The sequence below is a fragment of the Notothenia rossii genome (genome assembly GCF_949606895.1).
Source record: "Notothenia rossii genome assembly, chromosome: 8".
Taxonomy (NCBI): domain Eukaryota; kingdom Metazoa; phylum Chordata; class Actinopteri; order Perciformes; family Nototheniidae; genus Notothenia; species Notothenia rossii.
Window position 1 is genome coordinate 61324397 of NC_136906.1, and position 21438 is coordinate 61345834.

At 40.9% G+C, this 21438-nt stretch overlaps 1 protein-coding gene across 2 annotated transcripts in view; it reads left to right on the forward strand.

The window, feature by feature from the left end:
* Window positions 1-21438, forward strand: part of plcb4b (phospholipase C, beta 4b) — a 66568-nt gene that overhangs the window by 16168 nt on the left and 28962 nt on the right. For both annotated transcript variants that reach the window (XM_079643132.1, XM_079643133.1), the window contains exons 3-4: window positions 2184-2251; window positions 20821-20918. In XM_079643132.1, coding sequence (XP_079499258.1) covers window positions 20835-20918 — 84 coding nt within the window. In that variant the 5' untranslated portion in view covers window positions 2184-2251; window positions 20821-20834. The remainder of the gene's footprint in view (window positions 1-2183; window positions 2252-20820; window positions 20919-21438) is intronic.

The window sequence follows — 21438 nt, forward strand, 5'->3', positions numbered from 1 at the left end:
GTTTTCTGAGAGTTTCCATGGTTGCTCAGCGCTCTTCTTTGCTTGGTTTTATTTATTATATTTTATCGGGAAGCTGTTTTTATCAGACTCATGTCAGTACTCTGTATTTGAATGTTTAGTCAGTTTGCTGGGTAGCTGGATTAGTCAACAGTTGATGGATTGGCTATCTGTTATCTGTTTTCTATTTTTTATTATAGCCGTCTGTGTACTTTCTTTCTGAACCCTACTTCTGTGTTCTCACCAAAATATTCAGCGGAACATAAATCCTGGTCTCGTGTGACACGGCTTCCCTTTTTTGGAGCAAAGTGTATACCCACTGATCCTCTCCCTGCCTGAAGAGGCCTGTGAACAGCTCTCGACCCGTGAGGCCACTTGACCTCTGGAATATTTGATCCACATAAGCTGCCACTGGGAGAGAGGCCCATCCACATGAAGAGGAGAGAGGGAATGGGAGAGAAAGATGGAGAGGAAACATATGGAAGCAGATGACTCAAAGGACAGGATGGATGGGTTAATAATGAGCAGATCAATGGGAGATGACCTGTTGCAAAAGTATTAACACCTTGAATCAGCTCCTGATTACTCCATTGGTTTCTTTGCATTTAATTCCCTCGTGAAGGAAATACTTTTAGGTGAAAATCTGTCATACATACAATATTTGATTATGCTTGCGGTTGTATGCAGCTCAATCATGCCATAATAGTCTTGGATGAGGTGTCTTGCTGCTCTTTCATTCAAAGGGGCTGAGAGGCATGTTTTGTTCAATTTACACCATTGTTAGTTGATAACACAAATCTATTGAACCCTTCAAAAATAATATGTGCCCATTGGACCAATGCTGTCTCTCAGAGATGAAAATGGTTGCTTTGTGTTGACCGTTAAAAGATATAATGCCATAAAGTAACTAAAGCAGTATACAGTATACTATTGCTAACTTTGCTATTATGTGCAATCTAAAAAAGAACATCTTTGTTTTGTCAGTATGTCCTTTCAGTACCTAGCCTCAATAATACATGTTTGTTTAGCATGGTATGTCCTTGGTGCACATTATGTAGAGGACAGCCTTGAGATCTTCTTTATTATGGGTTTACATGTGATCCAGATAGTAGCAGAGATGGTTCTAATAGGAAAGTCCCATCCTCCAGGAAATGGCTAAAGTAATAAGCAGAGAGCTTGTGTAAATGATAACATAAAAATCAAGTGATTATGTGATTGTTTCCAGGATAACAACATACAGTCATTTTGTAATTATGACAACATTAAATTCCATATAATAACATCTTGAATGATAAAGGTTTCCTCCTTTACAAAAATGTTTTAGAAAAGACATACTGGATGCCTTCTGCAAAACGGAGCAAAGGGGTCACTCACAGGACACATTTAGTTTTACTAAGCTTACAAAAATCAACATTAATAAACTAGGGTAATCCCAGATGTGAATACAATCTGCAGAACAGCAACTTTACCGCACTTGAAAGCTATCCTGCCGTGTCTTTGCTTATCTGGCTAAGCATTATCTTGCAAAGTGACTGTGTAAAGAAACCATTACCGTGCGCCACAGTTCCTGTCCTCCTCTGGACAGAGCAAGATGGAGCTGTGATGAAGAGGTGACGAAGGACACCGGCAGAGTCTAAGTACAGGAAATGTTCAGGAATTTGTCTTGTCCCTAGTGCGGACACACTGTAAGGATAAAAGATGGCTTGCCAAGTGGAGGATTATCCTCTTTTCCATCTATAGCTGTGTTCATTTTTCACTCCTTCTCTCTGTCTTTCTTTTCATCCCTATTACCCATCTGGCCACAGCAGAGCAGAGCAGAGCAGATGTGGAGGTGGTGTCAGTTCATTCTAATTTCCCGGCTCATATCTGCCAGTCTTTCTGATGAAAGCAGCCTTTTCTTGAGGGAAGCAGTTTCCCATTACAGGTTTATTAAGCAGAAGCCAGAGAACTGATTACAAATCTGAACAAGCGAAGTAGAATGAGGCCCACCAGGGAGGGCGAATGATTACACCACAGTGTGTGTTGTGCATGCGTATGTTTTAACAGGGTTGTTTGTGTCGGTGGTGTCTCCCCTGAAGGCATCACAAGCATCTGTAATATAACTGTAAGTGCAAGTACAAGATGATGCTTAAATAACAACGTCTCCTTTCTCCTATTTTCCTTCTATTTATCTCTTGTTTCTTTAGAGTGGTCCAGTGCTGTCCTCCGGTGTTTCCCCTCCCCTTCAATTTTCTGTCCCTGTGTCTGTCACCTGGTAAGTTCACTGTTCACACTTACCTCCCACATACATATACAGTATACAGTTTGAGGCTTTCAGTGTTTTTCATCCTTTACATAATCAGCACCTCTGGCCTGCCTTGAGCTGCACAATAGCTGTCACCTTTATGAAACAGAGCATCATTCACTGGTAATGTACACGGAGAGGCATTGTGCCAAGTCGGCAGGGTTTATAGCACATGATAGGTATACATACAGCTGATGAGTATACTGATTATTAATGGGTTTGAGTCAGCTGCAACCAACTGTGGTAGGTTTCCCAAGCATAATTAAAGTTTTAACGGTGATATGTCCGATCTTTGGGGTAATAATCACCTTTATATTTATGTATGCTTACTCAAACAGGATGTCTCCTTTTGCTATTTCTGAATGACAACTGTGTTGTGCAGAATCTGAATGCGGGAACAGACTAGAATTGATTATAAGAAGTCATCTTCTGTATTCACGTGCCACTCAGAATCCAGTTTATTGCCAAGCTTTGACCTCCATAACCTGTGACCATGGTCAAAGGATTATACCTCCTAATATTAAGCGGAGAATTCAGCAAGTGCTTTTTGCACGTACCCAGGAAGCATAAACACAAGCCAGCTCTAATGTTGAAGGCCCAGCTATCTGTTATCACCCATTACAGGGCTTGTTTACTAGAATGCAGGGACTTGGTGGGTCTGTGTTTGTGGGCCGGGTTTTTAATGATGGGAGTAGAAAGTCTCTGTTTAGATATGTATGTTCTCTGGTTAGGCCTAAGGGGTGGTCCCTGTGTTTGTGTCTATAAATGCACACTGGGATCCCGTTCAGTGGCGGAAACTCTCCAGTTTGTGTGTATGGTCCGTGTGTGTTTATGACACCGCTGCAGCCAGGCGAGCCTGAGGCTATTACTGGCCAGCCGGGTTGCTATGGAGACCAGTGGTGTCAGAGAAGAGCAACATCTGTGGGGTTGTTAGTCAGACAGGTTTTCCTCTTACTGTCTTTCCTCTTTTTTCACCCATCAGTCCTGTAGTCTAAAAACTCTCTGCCTGGAAACGATGAGCAGAATTATGAAAATGTTCCAGTGTCGCATCATTAGCGTTTTCAAACATTGGTAAACATGGCCCTTGAGAGTGGAACTGATTTTTAAGAGTGGTAATTTCTTGGCTAATAGTTCAGCTGCCTACGCTTAATCAGGCTCACAGTGGGCCCTCAGGCTGTGTCAGTCAGCGGGGACCCACTCTGAGACTCTTCACCAGTGGAAAGCACACATTCTGGGGAAGCATTTAACCTCCTGCCCCCTTCCTGCTCCTTCCTGCTCCCTCTCTCCAAAGCTCCCCTCTCTATATGGACATGTTCTATTTCCACAGCTCCTTTCTCCTGGCTGCCTTATCAGTAGCTCAGCAGGGCATACATTCTTATTTAATAGGTACTTATTTGGGCAATAGTTTGCAAATTCAGCAACCCCTCCTCCCTCCACTGTCCTCACCCTGCCCACTTCCCCTTGTCTGAAACCCTCCATCATATTGGTATTACTCATTTTGAGTTGTTCTGTATTTTCTGGGTTCCCCCGTGTCCCCCTCTGGGATTGCAACTTTAAGGAGAATGTGCGAAACGGCTGCATCTTTGGCTAGAATGTCAGACTTCCAAAATTGTGTTTGTATTATTGAGTATCCATTCATTTGGAAAATGTTAATCCCCTTTAGGTACAGTGTCTTACCCTGTGGTGCAATTGTGCAGTAGCCAGAGTAGACCGTGAACTCTAAGTGCATTGGAGTTCATCTGAGGAGAATGTAATCTTTTGCAAATGAAACGCAGAGGCTTCTCACCTCGCATAGGTCAACCGGAATATGTTGTATGTGTATCTGCAGTATTTCTGACCATGTTTGGGTAAAGACCTGGCCCCATAGAGCCCTCAGCAGGGTATATGTAGCTGGGCAAACCAAACCTTCGACCTCCTAATCTGGTCTGAAGTAGACGTTCACACACAGCACAGTTCAGTTCAGCACAGGGTCTGTCATGTACAGTAACAGTCATTTGGGGATAATTTAGTATTTTCACTCTGCAGGCCTCGCGCTGCAAATGCCAGTTACCTAACGTCCATGCCTAAATTAACAGGCTTTCACAGGTTGCCCTGCACCTACATTCCTCACCTCCAAGTGAAACATCAATCTATTTATGCCGAGATTAGACTAAGCCTTGGGTTAGATACTTGCTGTGTCCTCTCATACCTCCAGGAATATAACATGACCGTCAAAGATACAGTGGCCGTTTGTCAATCTCGAGGAAACTGCACTCTTAAAACGAATCCAGGCGACCTTTCACCTCCACTTAATTAAATGCATGGTTGCAAGATAAAAATGTGAGTTCATTGATTTGGATAAACATTTTAAGTTGTAAATATTAATTTATAAGTTGTGTTGACGTAATAATGTTGGTAATTACATCAACTTAATATTGTGTGTAATTTGAACTCTGATTTCTGCGTTAATTCTCTTAAAACAAAATTCAAGTTGTAGTAAGTAATGCAATTGGCTTGATAACTTAATTGTTCTACACCTTGAGTTAAGGATTTCAAGTCCACTCCCACTTAACATGCCTGGACAAGTTCCGACAGTTAAGACAAATAGAAATATACAAAGCACATTTTAAGGTGAATGTCATCTTTTGTCATTCAAATACAGTAGATAGCCTTGTAGTTGCACTGTATAGGCAAATTGCTGTTTGACCAAAATTAGCATCCTTTGAACTGTGAATAGTTCTGTGAGAGGGTAAAAAGTAGTAGAGGCTACTGTGAGAGTAAAAATACTTTGGTCACTATTGTGATATCGCTTTTTATTAAAAATAAATCTCGGTGAAGCAGATCAATGACATGCTTCTTGAGGTAGGATCGTTATTTAGAGTTGTCATTGAAATGCAAGTTGTTGGCAGTCACCCATTCAGAACATATTAATTTAGGTAATTTCTCTTTTTTCCCTTTTTCAAAAATAGCACAATACAATTGAAGTACGCAGAGAACTATAGCCATCCGCTGCCTTGTCGTGTACCTTGGAGAAAAGGAAGAGAACCTTTTCAAGGAGTTTAGCGACGTAATTAAAAATCTTGAAATCAAATCAAATCCATGGGCACAGTGTAAACACACAGGACAAATCCACTGCTCTCTGTCAGTTACATTTTGAAGCACATTGCACTTTTGGCCACACCCCAATCAATAATATCTTAGCAACGTTCAGCATGGATAGGTGTTGACAGCAATGGCATGGGAAAAGGATTGTGTACAATTTTGAAAAGTGGCTTCTGCTCTTCACTTAACCAGTTCAAATAGTGTATGGAACCTGCAGAAAAGATGAGAAGGTACACTAAAACTTGCACGGTTGTGATCAACAAAATCTGTCCACATGCATTTAAACACTAGGCAAAGTACTCAAAAGCACCTCTGTGTGTCTTCAGGACCACATTGCCATGGTGACACAGACATGCAGACTCAATAGGTGAATACAATACCAGCGTTGCTTTAGCAGCTGGTAATAATGGATCTGAATTAGCTAAGAGTGACAGTTTAAAAAGTATGCAATTACCTAATTCATTATCTCTTATGCGCTAACCTATTATTTAATGTGCTTCAAAAGGACATGAATATCGCCTTCATCAGTGACCGGTCCACCCCAGGATCTGACCATACGATGGCAACCATCGTGGTCGAGGGAAACAAATGAATGAGCAAGCATTCTGCGTTAAATGTGTTCATACTGTTTGAAATAATGACTGTCGGCAGTGTAAACATCTTTGTTACATCTTTTATAAAATTGATGTGTGTGATCTGCAGATTGGTGGCCATTGAGAGTTTGTTACTGTAGTTTTACAAAAACTTTACAGATTTTACATATTTGGCACTGGTTTTAAATATGCAAAGGCCTCTAACTTCGATGTGATGGCAGCATTTATTTGCTTTGTCCCCATTTCCCATGGTAATATGGCTAATGTGTCTATTTATTATTTGTGGGGCAGTTTAAATGTTTATTATTTATCTTTTTTTTCAAGATTTAAATGAAGCTCAGCGCAAGTTCTTTCAGGAAGACTGGGTATATACATTCACTCCGCAGCTGCTTATAATCAGCTCATCACAGGCGTTCTCTTTAACCTATTACATTTCACCTCATTCTCCAGCAGCCAATCAACGTGCTGCGGCCAAACTATAAAATGGTTCTCCTCTCTCCTGCAGTCAGCTGTGATTTCAGGTGTTCATGCACCTTGCTTATCATATGGCATGTGTCAATACATTTTCAAACTGAATGATTTCTCTCCTGATTGAAACATCATGTGTTGAAATAAACAACTGCAGTTCAAAATAAAAAGTGAATTGCCTAATATTTTTGTTGTGGAATCAATGAATTTCTTTCTTTAAAGGCAAAAACATGAAAAAGCTAAGAAAAAAACTATTAAATACAATATATTTGGAGCAACTTAATTTATAAATGGTTGTCAACTTAAAAACGTGTGTTCACAATGATGGTAATTAAGTACATACAACTTAAAATTCCTTTTAAATAATACGGTAAAACAAGTTGGAACAACTTGATCTTTTGAGTAATCAACTTCAAAACTTGTGTTTATGCTACCAATTATTAAGTAAGTGGTAATTAAAAACACCTCTGATTGTAGAGGAAAAGCCTTCTCCCCTAACTCAAATAAGTTTGTTGCTTTAAGACAATTTCATTAGAAGTTGTCTTAACTCAATAAACATCGATGCAAACTGTTGCGTTGATTTTCTTTGTTGAGCCAAGGCATTTGTTTTTAGAGTGTGGCTTCCAAGCCAATATTTCAAGGATGCTACGTCATCGAGTGCCGCCGAAGTACTGTTCCAATCTCCAGCATACTTGGATTTCCACTGAGGCCCCGTCCTTGGTTTGGGGGGAATTTCGAGGCTGCACATGGGTAGACTTCGCGTCCTTCAAATCCCCACAATGCTTTGCGCACGGACCAATTTCAAAAACCCTTGCGAAGAATGGCTGAACCGACGCAGCACACATTTAAATGTAAGTAGTGGCGTAGAACATGTGTTGATAAATATGTTACTTTGTTACATTTGTTATCACCAAAAATGTGTTCCGTGAAAGTAAAGCAAGTTCATAATTAGATAGACATCGTGAGGTATTTATTTTCGGTACAGTTTATGTTGAAACCCTTGTTAGCCTGTTCCATTCTTCTTCGTTTTCCGAAGCCATGGCTTGGAAGTATACTTGCTTCGTTTCTGAAGGAAGTGACTTGGAAGTACGCGACTACGAAGCCAGCATCCTCGAGATTGAGAAATGGCCCGTGAATATGTAAACTACTCTGTCAATAAGTCATTTCTGCAAAGAACCTCATTTTGTGTTCGGAAAAGAAAGTTACTTCCTGAGCAAGGGCTTTCGACATAATAAGTTAAAGAAAGGAAATATGTCACATCCACATCACTCAAAATATTGTACCCATGGTATGTCCAACACTTGCTAGACTTTTGAGTCTTTCTAATACCACTGTTCCGGTGGGATGTTTCTATTATTAACCAGACACGGATACCGTCTCCTCACAAGCTCCTCATGAAAAATAGTCTTTTCCATGTTCCATTTGCTGGCTTCAGTTTCACATATTCATCACTGAGCATAGACTGATGATTTCTGGTTATATTTAAGTCTCCTATTCCACTTACAAGGCAGCTTGAAAGCTCACTCTAATAGAAGTCCCCATAGTTTTGCAGAAATTATACAGTTAATTATCTTCCTAGAAAGGTAAGTTTGTTCTGTTCCCATCTTTCCAAATAACTTGATTTCTTTTTGCACCCATTATACTTGCAAATATAAGTTCCCGGGTTAAGTGCCTCTACCTCATTACATTCAGGGAACTCCCTCACTAAGTGCTTTTTTAAACAGACACACAATCACACATGCGTGCACACACAGTTAAACACGCAGTGCTCTAAATACTTCTGATTAAGATGCTGATAACCCAGGGACAGCCCTTACCCCTCTCTCACCTCCTTCTCTCGTGTTCCCTCCAAAGGGCCTCAGTATTCCCTCAGCGAGGGTAGTCATTGGCCCCCGGGTCACAAGAGAAATACACACACACACACACACACACACACACACACACACACACACACACACACACACACACACACACACACACACACACACACACAAACATCCACATTTGGCAGAGGCTTCAGGGCATCATTTATTAGGTGGCTACTCGGTCCATTAGGCCATGTGTTAAATTCTTTGTGTAACTCAATTTGGCAGAGGGTGAACTTGGATGACTATATATAGAACTCTTTGAGCATGTGTGTCCCAGTATGGGTGTGTTTTTATGATCTCATTTATATCTTCATCTGTGGATCAGTAGGAGTGACTCTGCAAACTGACCCAACAAAGGTCCAGTGTTTAAAAGTGAGGGAGATCCTACTGCTGCATTCTAACGCAGGGAGAGTCTTATTGACGTCCATGCTGTATGTTTGATATTTTTGTGCTCGCATGTGGACATGTGTTCTGATCGAGCCCAGCTGAGCACTGAAGTCAGTGTGTGTGACTGAAAGACAGCCAGGTTCCAGTATCCCAGGCTCGAGTCAATTATGTAACCCGTGAGTGAGCAGGGTGATCTCCACTATAAAAGGCAAAGAAGAGGGTAGGAGAGAGTCATTTGGCTTGGAAAAATACATTCTTCCCTTCAACAGCATAATACTTCCTCTTCCACAGTCCCAGAGAAACAAATAGTGATTATAGGTTTTTGTTCATACATTACAAAACAAACCTTCCATCAGCCATCTGGCCACCAAAAATGTTTTTTCGTAGCTGTCAAATATTTTAATCAAAAAAGAAAAGAGTGCAGTGTTAAAGTTTAAAAAAGTATTCATCAAATGTTAGACATAATTGACAGAAGAGTAAAAGTAAATATTTTTTTGGGCATTTTCTGGAGAATCAGATGTGACCTTTGAAGATATATAACATCAGATAGGGTCATTTAAGACAATTTTAATTGGTATATCAACATTAAAAATCAGTTGTTATGACCAATAATTTTCCACTTTCATTTAAAGAAGAGGATTATGGAGGGTGGTACTGAGCTGGAATCCATTTAATAGTATGGTCACTGATATTACTTATTACTTATGTACCTGCAATTTTCTCATAATCCATTGTGTGAGTTTGTGGATTGTCAAATCAAATCAAATCAAAGTTTATTTATAAAGCACATTTAAAAGCGATTTTTGGTCGGGCCAAAGTGCTGTACATGTATTGTGTTGTATGTGTTATCCCCCGGTGCTCACTTGTTGTTTGCTCTAGTTTGACACATTGCATCTGAAGCCCCGGCCACACGAGGAAGATAACGGTCGTATCTGCTACAGTTCACTATCAGATAGACGGTTCGGCCACACGAGGCCGACATGGAAACGCAGAAAACGATAACGATAACTGGTCCCTAGGTGGGTAGATTGGCAGACGAAACGCTCTGGAGGGGCAAACGGCTCCGTGTTTACCCCTATACGATCATTTCCTGATAACGTTGAAGCAATAGCCCCGCCTCTCCCCACCTCTCCTGCTCAGAGATCAGCTGCTGGGCTGTCAGAAGAGGGGGAGGAAAAAAGAGAGGCTCCGTTTTTTATTCTTATTATATAGAGTTGTTATTCATTTGTTTTAAAGCTCAATAAATAACAAAGAAGACCTCTGACCGGCACTTCTCAAATTTTGTCCGGAAGATCTCAACTTTAACGGACATGTTGACCGGCGAAAAAAAATCGAACTGAAACTCTGCTGCATGGTCCCCTCGTTCCTTGGAAGAGGCAGAGAGGTGGGTGTTTGCCATCTGCTGGTGGACTACCGGAGAGAATTACAGCAGGAGCACACGCTTGCCTCGGGGAGGGAGAAAAAGAGCCAGAGCATCCGCAGCGGAGAATAAACAGAAGGGCAACCATGGCAAACTCTTTTTCGCTGCTTTCGTGGCAGGACTACATCGCCACTTACAGGCCTGGCATATGTACTACACCGTCTCCAGCGCTTTCGAGCGGTCTCGTGTAAGCGGACACGTTTCTGGTGCCTGTTGCGTGTGGACTGAAGACCTTTTTGATAAAGATTGCGGTCCGATGGCGTTATCGTCCTCGTGTGGCTCCAGCCTGAGACCTACCACGTACACTGATATAATCTACCATTAGCCAACTTCGAGCTCCACTGAAGCATCTTTATAACTCAAGTTGCTTCCTGCTCCAAAAGCATCTCAAAAGTTTATTTTCTACAGAAACGTAATGGGTCCTAAGAGTTCTTATCTTCACCATGAGCCATTTGGAAAGAAAACTGTCATGCAGAGACCTCTTCATTGTGAACAAGTCTCCTTGGATAGTTTACAATAAAAACGTAAAGTCCTCTCATTAAAAGTAGGGATGTCCCGATCACCTTTTTTTGCTCTCGATCCGATTCCGATCATTTGACTTTGACAATTTGCCGATACCGATTTTTCGCGATCCGATCTTTATGCAATGCATTAAGAGAAAAAAAAGAAAAAAATAATTCAAGTTGTCCCTTAAGGTTATTTTTTTAATTTAAATTGGATATTCTATCCAACATGGATATAGCTTCTTTTTTTCACAGCAGCATTGGATCAGTTCAGTTGTGCAGCATTGGATCAAAACAAAATAAAGCTTATCAGTACTCGTTAGCTTACTGCTACAATTAGACACTATGCCCTGCCCACTCTGTTGCCAGATTTGAGAGAAATAAGCAACCAGGTCTATGAAAACAAGCCCCAAAGAAGCAACACATACATGATGTTGTGTAATTTGAAACCAAAACTAAGGCCTCAGGATGAGTTTAAGACTTGAACACGGTCATTTTTGTTTTGTAACATTGAATACAAAATAGAAAAAAAGTATTTTAAAAAATAAATAAAAATCCCGATCCCCGATTTTTTTCTTCCCGGATTCCGATCTTTTGAAAATCATGTGATCGACTCCGATTCCCGATCACGTGATCGGATCGGGACATCTCTAATTAAAAGATTTCTGTACGAAGTTAAAGGAAGGCCACTGTGTCTTACAGGAGTCCTAGAAGCAAGAAAAAGCAATTGCTTTTGCTTTTGAATGCCCCACTACACAACGTGGAATATTAAAATGTGCAATCTTCTAACAACCCTATTCCTCTGACCTGCATTCTGACACTATTCTATTGTAGACTGCGGCAGTGGCTCAGTCTGTAGGGACTTGGTCTTTGAACCGAAGGGTCACCGGTTCACGTCCCGATCGGACCAAAACAAAAAAGATGGAGTGAGCTGGTAGCTGGAGAGGTGCCAGTTCACCTCCAAGGCCACTGCCGAGCTGGTATACTAATATACAAATACTCTGCACTTGTTACAGTCTGCGTCTGGTTTAAAAAAAAAAAAAAATGTTGTTGTTGTTTAACCTCGAAACTGCTCCCTTGGCGCCGGGTACCTGGCAGCCCCTCTGCTCTGCCACCTCTCCTATCGGCATGTGTGTGTGTGCATGTACTGTATATCCTCTTTGTTTGTGCATGTATATCCTCCCCTATGTGTGTAAACACAACAGAGTGGGGAAAGACATTTCCCTGTAAGGGATTAATAAAGTGTATCTTCTTCTTCTTGTAAATGAAAGATGTATTCCATGGGCTAAGAGGGCTAACAAAGACAACCTTTAACAAACATTGACAACCACATGGACACAAACAGGCCTGAATGTGGAGACGCATGCAAAGACGTAATTAGACACACACACACACACTGCTGGAGGGGTCAGAGTAACCTCAGTTGACTCTCCACCATCAGTTAGCAGCGTGGAGCTCAAATTTGATCAATTTATACAAGCAAATAGGGAATTTCTGTTGTGATTGGCGGTTGCTCTCACCATTCAGCTTTTCCACTCTCGCCTCTACTCAGCTCTTTTTACTGAAATAGTTTGCCAGGTTTTGTGTAGTAACACGTAGCCCACAAGTTGGCTCGCTACATTTGGCTGCGATTGAGGCGTTTTGTGAATTCAGAGATATTACACAGGATCTCCATCCTTGTCAAGGTAAGTACATGTTGACTTAGTGATTACTGCTCTCTCTGCCCCACCCTGCTATTTAATGCAAATGTGAAAATAGATGCAGGCAGTAGTAACATTGATTTCACTGCCATATGTGCTGTTTGCTCGGACAACAGAAGTCGTCTTGGTGTAATAAAAACACAGTTTCATTGCTAAGGGCTTTCATCGATTTAAAGACTGCTTTTAACAGCATTGTCAACAGTAGCAGGTTTATGGTATGTCTCTGTGTATGACTGACGAATGCAGCACAGTATGCTCATACATGAACCCTTCTGCTAACTGGATTCTGTCTGATAGGGCAGAGTGCAATCAAATTCACGGTAATCCGATTGAACAAACCTGCTACCAGCAGAATGTGTTACTCTGTCAATCTGTCTATGATCTTGAATCGATGTTGTCTCAGAAGGGCAACTTTTTCTGTGTATCCTGGTTGCTTGTTGCCTTGCCGAAGGTCAAGACTAAGGGCCAATCCCAATCCACCCCCTACACCCTACCCCTAGATACTACCCCTCCGTATGCGCATTCGCGCGGAGGGTCCACCGCATTAAGTGCTGTTCCAAACCAACAAGTGTGGAGAGGGAGTGGGCTATCAAGCCCTCAAACAGCGAGTCTGCATCAGTGCTGACTTCACCTGCTGCCCTACATGACGGGACTCAAAGCTGTGTGTGTCCGTCAGGAAACGCTGTTTACAAGTAGTTCCTGCAAACATTCACTGATAAATTGCGATGTTAACAACCTCATGATAATCTCATATTTGTTTTAATTAAAGATGTTTGGAGTTTTATTTTAGTTTTTTAATTATATTTTTTTGTCCAAGAGATGCTGATTTGAAACCGTTGTTACATACATTTACGGCATTTCCTGTTTCTGGCAGAGAGAGGAGAGTTTTTCCCAAAGCTTGCTGCTGTATTTACACCCTCCATCTGACAGGAGGGAGCCTCGTTGAGCTGCGAGTGGGTTGGGTGTGATTTGGAATTGGGCCAAAAGGTGGTCAACTATACCAGTGGTGATTTATTACATTGCATTTAGCTGACGCTTTTATCCACTTATATTAAGTAGGTAATCAGTAATCAGGTTTCATAGAGCCAAAACATTTCAAGTGCTACTCAACTGGCTTTAGGTAAGCCAGTCCTTTATTAGTATATAAGTGCTTTGTTAGTAATTCTATCGCTCAAAGTAGAGTTGAAAGAGATGAGTTTTCAGTCTGCGCCGGAAGATGTGTAAGCTATCTGCTGTCCTGATTTCAATGGGGAGCTCATTCCACCATTTTGGAGCCAGGATAGCAAACCCACGTGTTTTTGCTGATGGGAACTTGGGTCCCCCTCGTAGTGCAGGTGCAGCGAGCCGTTTGGCCGATGCAGAGCAGAGTGCACGTGCTGGGGTGTACGGTTTAACCATGTCCTGGATGTAGGCAGGGCCCGATCCATTCACAGTATGGTACGCTAGTACCAGTGTCTTGAAGTGGATTCTAGCAGTTACTGGAAGCCAGTGAAGGGAGCGGAGGAGCGGTATTATTCTTTTTTTTCCTTTTGCTTTTCTGTTTGAAAACTGAAAACTAACCCCTGTTCAATATAATTCAGTCCAAAAGCCCTGCCGTACCATTTCTATAGTTGAAATGTAATGTTTCTTAATCATGTCAGGATTGTGTTAATTTTGCAAAACAGTACATTTTGAGTTAGTTTGTGGTGGAGGCAGTATAATTTGTTTATATCTTGTTCCAAACTTAGATGCAGATGGGTCAAAAACAGCTGGAAAATAACTTTGCTTGAGGAGGATATGAAACTTATAATGGTATTTTTGTAATAAAAATAAATAAAAAGGTAGCCTAACAACATGAGTGACATGCCTTTTACTTTAAATATTTGTTTTAAAAAGCTTTCTGAGCTGACTTATAATCCATACAAATGCAATTTGTTGGACCTATCAAGTGCCATGGAAACGTCGTTAGGCAGAGTGGCCCCAGTGGGATTTGACCTCTAACGGTTGTAGTATAGGTGCTTTGTAGTAAACAAGCTGTTTGTGTCGACTATCAAGGATGGCAGAAAGGAGTAATGATTTGTGTTATCTGTCAGGAGCTCAATGTGATCTCCAGAGGAATATGATGCATTGGAGAGCATCTGACAGATTACGTTAGAATTCATGTTATGACTTTTCATGCACTACTGTATGTAGTGTGTGTTATTATGCGTTTGATTAACATTTGTGATGGCAAAATGATCTCATGCCTGCTCCAGTGTCAGTGAATTTGTAGCAGAGTGAGTGTAGGGGAGATTGTAGATGTCTTCTGCCTCAACAGCTGATCTAAGAAGTAGTGTAGGGGTGAACAAACAGAAAACACTTTGTCTCTATCAATCAGGAATGAAGTGTGTAATCTGCAGTCACATCTCTGTATTGGGATACTTCTATCTAGACTCATATGATGTCTTCATTGTCAGTAGTACTCTGTGTGTACAGTGGAAAGCTAACAGGGGTGTGTTTCAGCTTTCAGTAACTAGACAAGACAAATATCAAAGACAAACAGTCAAGAGGACATGATGACACCTATCATATTTAATATGGACAGTTTAGATTAGAGACCCGGATGCTGCTCTGAGACAGTAATGCCATTGTATCTTACATACATGTGCAATAAAACAGACCAACAAGGGTAATCCCAAGCAGGCTAGATATTGGTGAAGCAGCCTGTTTGATTTGCACACGTACACTTTGTTGCTCCAGTTTGCTCCAACATATTGGACGGGAAAATTATAATTTTAACCATTTGTCAGGAAAACAAATATAAATCATTGACCATAGTGGATACTTTGAAAATAAATTCTTCCTTAGGCCATCTTAAAAATTATTTTGTGTCAAATCATTCATTTCAGTGCATATACCAAAACAGAGAAAACAAGATTTATTTTTGATTTACTGTAAGTTTTATGTTGTGTAGATCATCTGCTCAATCTCTAATACTTAAGGCGGTTGTGCATTTGATTTCTGAGCATTGAATGAATTATCTCAGCTGTTTACTGAGAAAAATGTAATTAATGCTTTATTTTTGGTTAAGTGTTCTTTGAAAACCTGGTATTTATCTAGCTGGTACCATACTACTTACCGGAGCCGGTGGTACTGTAGATTGTAATTTGGGGCGTCTGTGAAGGTAAAATGCTAGCAGGAAAGAGTAAGTGTCAGATTGCTGTAAAGCAGCATGATCTCCTTCAGTTTAAAATGTTGTTGTTAAACCTCCTAGGCTTTGTTTCTTGTCTTTGTTTCATGAATAGTCATCACATTCACCCCGCCATAATCATACAGATATCTGAATTAGGATGGGATTAAATCTGTGTCGCCCATAAACTAAAATATAAACTCATGTAGGCAACTCTATGTGCAGATTAACTTTAACCTTCTGCAGAGTTAGGGTGGGACATTTTATGAAGTTAACAAATACCATGTAGCTCAAACTATAATCAAACTAATTGAGAATTTACAATTAAAGGTCTCATGCTTGCTTTCATCGATTCAGCTTTGATGCAAGGAACAAGAGTACAATTATCTGACAAAAATAAAAACCCGCAAGAGGACATGTAGTACGTTTTCTAGTAATGTAGTGCAGAAACAAAACATCATGGATGTGTTTTCAGACCAATTCCCCCCCACTGTTAGTGATGGTATTACTATTTGACAGATTAATTATATTGCAGCAGACTGAAAGGAAACAACGGGGCAAATTACCTCTGAATAAAGAATATTTGATTGAAATGTACGAAACGATATATATCAAGTTGTCAGATCACAGCTGATGGTGACATCCAAGTAATCGTGCATACATACTGTGTAATTGCAGTCAATGATACTTTAATAGTTGTACAACAATGTAGAAATGTGAAGAATTTATTATCACAAGTATAGTGCAGCAACACAGAAACATTATGTTAATGATAATTCTATGGCCCCATTGCATGCTGGGAAGCCATTAGACGCTCCCATTCCATGTACTCTGCATGATGTTGACGTTTCCTACAGGTAGGCCTGACAGTTTTAAACTTCAAGATGATTGGTTATTTATTCAGAACTTTGTGTCTATTTATATGTTGATCTTGATTGACAGCTAAGCTGAAGAACTTACTCCATTTATGTTCTTTTCAGTTGCACGGGTCCACCTGTTTCCAACCAGCCAGAGACTTAAAATGTACAGTATTTGTATTCATCCAAAGGGCATTTAAATTCATCTCCTTTCGTCTAATCCCCCTTTATTACTGAAGTAGATTACAATCAGAGGACAATCTGGAAGCAATTAGAGATGATTTTCACCTGGCTTCACCTGCTCGTTAACGTCACGGAACAGCAGGTGGGCCAGAGTTTGGTAAACCAGAAAATGTTGTTGTGCAACATAACAAACATTAGGAACTAATGGAAACACAGATTTCTGGAAAACAATGATTAGGTACACACAAGCAAGCTGACTACCTCATAATATATTTTATACCTCAATTCTTTACAGCCACGGACAGAAAAAAAGGCTATTTTTGACAAATAATGGACTCCTGGGATTTGCAAACCGAAAAACATACTAGCTTGTGGTCTGGAATCATGGGATGCGAAACATAATGATGCATTTGTTTATCAAATAATGAAAAAAGATTTGATGTTTTGAGGAAACACATTTTTTCATACCCATAATCAGAACAGGAAATGTGTTTTTAATGTAATTTCTCTGCTTGAGAAAATTCCATCAAAAGTGGAAAATAATTACACCATCCAAAGTAGTTTTTGTGTGTTGTGTGTTTTTGGTCTTGAAAGATAGCTAATACACAATATGCTGTGTATGTGCAATGCAAGTAATTCCTGATCCAATCTATATCTAACTCTGAGACTGTAACTTTAGGATTTGTGTCAGGCCATACATGGTCAAACGTCAAAAGTAGCATCCAGGCATTGATTGTAAAGTTGCTTGATGAAAACCATCATATGTAACATGTATCTTGTGCTCTCACTCTGACCTGCTGTTCCAGATAAGCACTGAGCAAAGAAAAACATGTCTGAGGCTACAAAAGGTGGAGAATGCTGGGAAATTATGCTTAGCTGGAATTCAAATACTTTTAGGACTTTTTCTTTAAGGTTCAGATTTTATTTTATGCCAATCCTGTTTCAACTCTTATAGAATCAGGGTTAAGTGGTGCCCTTTGAACAAAACGAGCGCATTTCATTTTTAGTGTATTTAATTGTTATATTGCAAATACATACCGTGTTGTACTGGCTATCATCCTAGTCAGGGTAAGAGACAAATCAACAATAACCAGGATATGGTCCTGATTTATTATTATACAGTATGGCATTATCTGAAGTTTTATTGTAATGTTGGTACTGTGTCTAGAAGCCCATAAATCTCAGCTCGTCTTTCTCAGATTTTGAAAAGGAATCTCCCGTGATTCTTTTGTGCTTTTGCAGAGGAGCAGTGCTTTTATAAGCAGTCAGAGACCCTTTTTCCATAACTGAATATTACAAAAGAATGAATGAAAAACGTTGACTCAGATGGTTAGATAACATTTTGAATGAATGCATGATGACCCCAAAAGGCATCAGGTGATGATTTGTGCTGTGAGATTTAGTGAGGCATGAAAGCCGGTGCGACTAACAAAGCCTGTTCATCCCTCAGTCTCCTGTGTGTCACTTTGTCGGACAGAGCCCTGAAATGTGTCAGCCCTTTACTTAATACCTGTCGCGGTTATGTCAAACTAGAGCTTTGGTTATTGTGCCACCCGCGTCAATGTGCCTCCGTATCAGTGTGTTGTGTTTGTTTGAGTGTGTCCCCACTCAACCCTTGACTGATGTAGCTGTAGCCTAATTTTAGTTTATGAGTTGAGGGACCGCTGGGTGTTACCCTAGCTGCCATTTTAGACGAGGATGCTGGGAACGGAGTGTCTCGCGGGGGCTCCTATCTATCGTAATTATCTCAACGCCAGGGGTTGGACAGGGGGCTCGGACCTCGCTCGCCTCCTTGAGCTTCCCTCAGCTCCTCACGTGCACACATCCAGGAGCTCAGGGGCCTGAAGCGGGTGCCGGCATGGCCTTAGAGAGCCTCAGCGTGCCGCGCTGCTATTGGACAGATTTCTATGCCACTGAGGAATATGTTATCTAATGCATACTGTCGAGAGTAGCAAGGATCAACATCAGACAAAATTAGATGTGTGATTTGTCCTATCTTGAGTTATTTGAGTCCCCGATCAGAACTGTATAACACATCCCTCCTGTTTTGGTTTATCATTGTTAAATATCTAGGCACGGTGCTGCCTATTTACACCAGCCTTCTCTCTGTGGGCCGTGTTGTTGGCGCCCTGCCTGGCCTCAGTTCTTAATCTCCACAGGAAGTTTGCATCTGTGTTCTCATTCCCCTGACAGGATGTGCGTGTCTGTGTTATGGTCCCCTGGTAGGACACCACAGATGGCGAAGGGCTGGCTCTGACAAAGTTGGCTCCTCATTTGTTCATCACTAGGTGTATTGACCCGGCCCCTGCAGCGCCGTGACATTAAGCAGACTCTGCTTTTAGATCAGGACCCAAAACGACAAAATACTAAACATTATCTTTTTCATATTCAAGTGGGTCTTTTTTAAGAGGAATTGTGTCTTTTTATGAAACGTTCACGTGGGGATTAGCTCCTATTATCTGCTGTATAATTGTGCAGCACTCCTCATAATGACATCATCTGCATTTGTCATGCCGAGGGGGGACCGTATCCCACCCAGCTGGTAGCTTTCTGTTGATGCTGTCTCTGATCTGTGTTCCCCACATCAAAAGCAGACATCCCCCGCTGAACTCACCCCCCCTGTCCCCCATCCTCTCCACCCAGACTCTGTCACACACAGCTGTTTCCCTCATGCATCTCTCTCTGCCCACCGAAGCTCTGATGCATCTCTCACCCACTCCTCTCCACCTTTCTGTCTCTCACCTCTTATTACCTCTCAGCGGCTTTAAATCTTACTTCCAGTTCACTGCTTTTATTCTCTCTTGCCTCTCTCATCTGTGACTCTATCTCTTTTTCTTCTCCTCCTCTCTCTAGCACTTACTCTGTTTGTCAATATGTTTTTCTCTTTCTGAGTCACCCCTCCTCTGTACCCCTCAACATCCAGTTTTTCTCTTTATGACTAGCATGGGATTTTACTGCAAGGACTTCAATCTCTGGATACACATTAGAACAACACTTGCGGTGAGAAAACATTAAAATAAATATCCCCTTCGGTAGAACTTTGAGGTAATTTTAGAGACTACATTATAACCATGGCAATAGTAAAGTGATTTCCTGTATATTAGACAATGTACTGACTATATTAGTTATTATAACAAAGGATTTTTTAGCCCGACACACCTCCCTATCAAAATGAAGTCTCACCTCAGAGTATTCCCATAATGACTAAATACCGGCGGAGCTTTAAGACTATACATAGTGTGTCACGTTCTCTCCTTCTCACTTTTGCCTGACACATTTGAGGCTGACGTAAGGAGAGCCTATATTTGGGTGGTGTCATCTACAATATTACAGCTTCCTGTCAGGAGTACCTCCCCTCTCTGAGCTGGATATCTTTCGTGATGCGACACGTGTGACATGTGTCACATGAATCATGCCCAACTTGCTATAAGTAAACTTAAATTGACGCTCCTTTAGTAAATATGAAGAATGTGTTACTAAATGTCATATTAACAACATGGTGTTTGCCTGTCAGGAGAAAAGCCAAGATAAACATTTCATAAACGTTTTCATAATGTACGGCTCTGCTTGTTGACCATTTTTAGGGTTTGTATTACTTCAATTCTCGATTGCAACTCAGCAATTTCTGCCCTGTTGTTTAGAACATTGCACTGCAATACTGTGAGGCTATATAAGGAATGTGATGAGGTTAGATAAGAGTGGTGCTGTTAAAACATCAACAAGTGATGGCAATTATGAGCAAAGATAAATCAGATTTTATGATTGCACTGATGGATTTGTTTCTACAAATGTCTAATTATGCATGTGTTCACTGGTCTTTAGCCAGACTAATCGTATCACTTAATTGATCATGACCTTTAAAACAACATTACGTCTTGTAATTATGTACTACATTATGTATAATTATGAAACAACACTGCTCTTTTTCTGTCATCATTTAACGGCTAAGCTCTTTTTTGTGTGTGGCCTACTATAGTGTTTTGTCAAAGCAAAACTGCATTTCAGTTGATAACACTTTGTTGCAAGTAAAGTTTGTCATTTTTACCTCAAATATTAGCTTATAACATTGCTGTGGATGTAGAGATCAGTTGTGTTGTATAGGTTTGTGTGCATTTAAATGTCGGCAAAGGTTAAAATCCCAAAGTTCCCTCCAGAGAGAGTTTCTCTCTCTCTGAGTACTGTAGTGCCTCTTTTTGTGCCTAGAAGAAATAGAAAGAAGGATGTTGTGTGGGTTTAACCTGCATGTGTTCTGGTCTTGAAAGAACCTATGGGCTTTGAATCTGATTGTTACATTTGTTTTACTATATCTTCCTCCTCTCTTTGTGTCTCAGGAATCTGAGCAGCCATGACGAAGTCTTACATTTTCAACTGGCAGAAGCACCTGCCTGAGTTCATGCAGGAAGGTGCCTCCTTCGACAGGTTTGATGAGGTAAGCATGATGCAGTTTGCGGTCGCTACATTTGTGAAAAGAATGTAAAATAAACAGCTTCCTGAACTGAAGCATATTATCACCCGGTCTGATGTAGTGAAGAAGAGAAATGTCCTGTACGTCTCGTATGAGGCCTGTAATGGGAGGTATACCAGTTTGTCAATAACCTTGTTGTTGGGGGTTATTTGCTTTTGTCTTATTATCATCCTTCATCCTTGATGACCGTCCCCCGGTCAGTCATTAGCGTGCAAACACAAATACACTCGCACACACACACACACACACACACACACACACACACACACACACACACACACACACACACACACACACACACACACACACACACACACACACACACACACATACACATACACATACACATACACATACACATACACATACACAGTTTGTGGCAAAGGCATCTCTTTATTACCTGAGACATCATTGTGGTGGTCCAGCCTCTGGCTGCAGGCAGGACACATTGATCAGCCTCATTAAGAAGCCTCTGTGTGCAGAC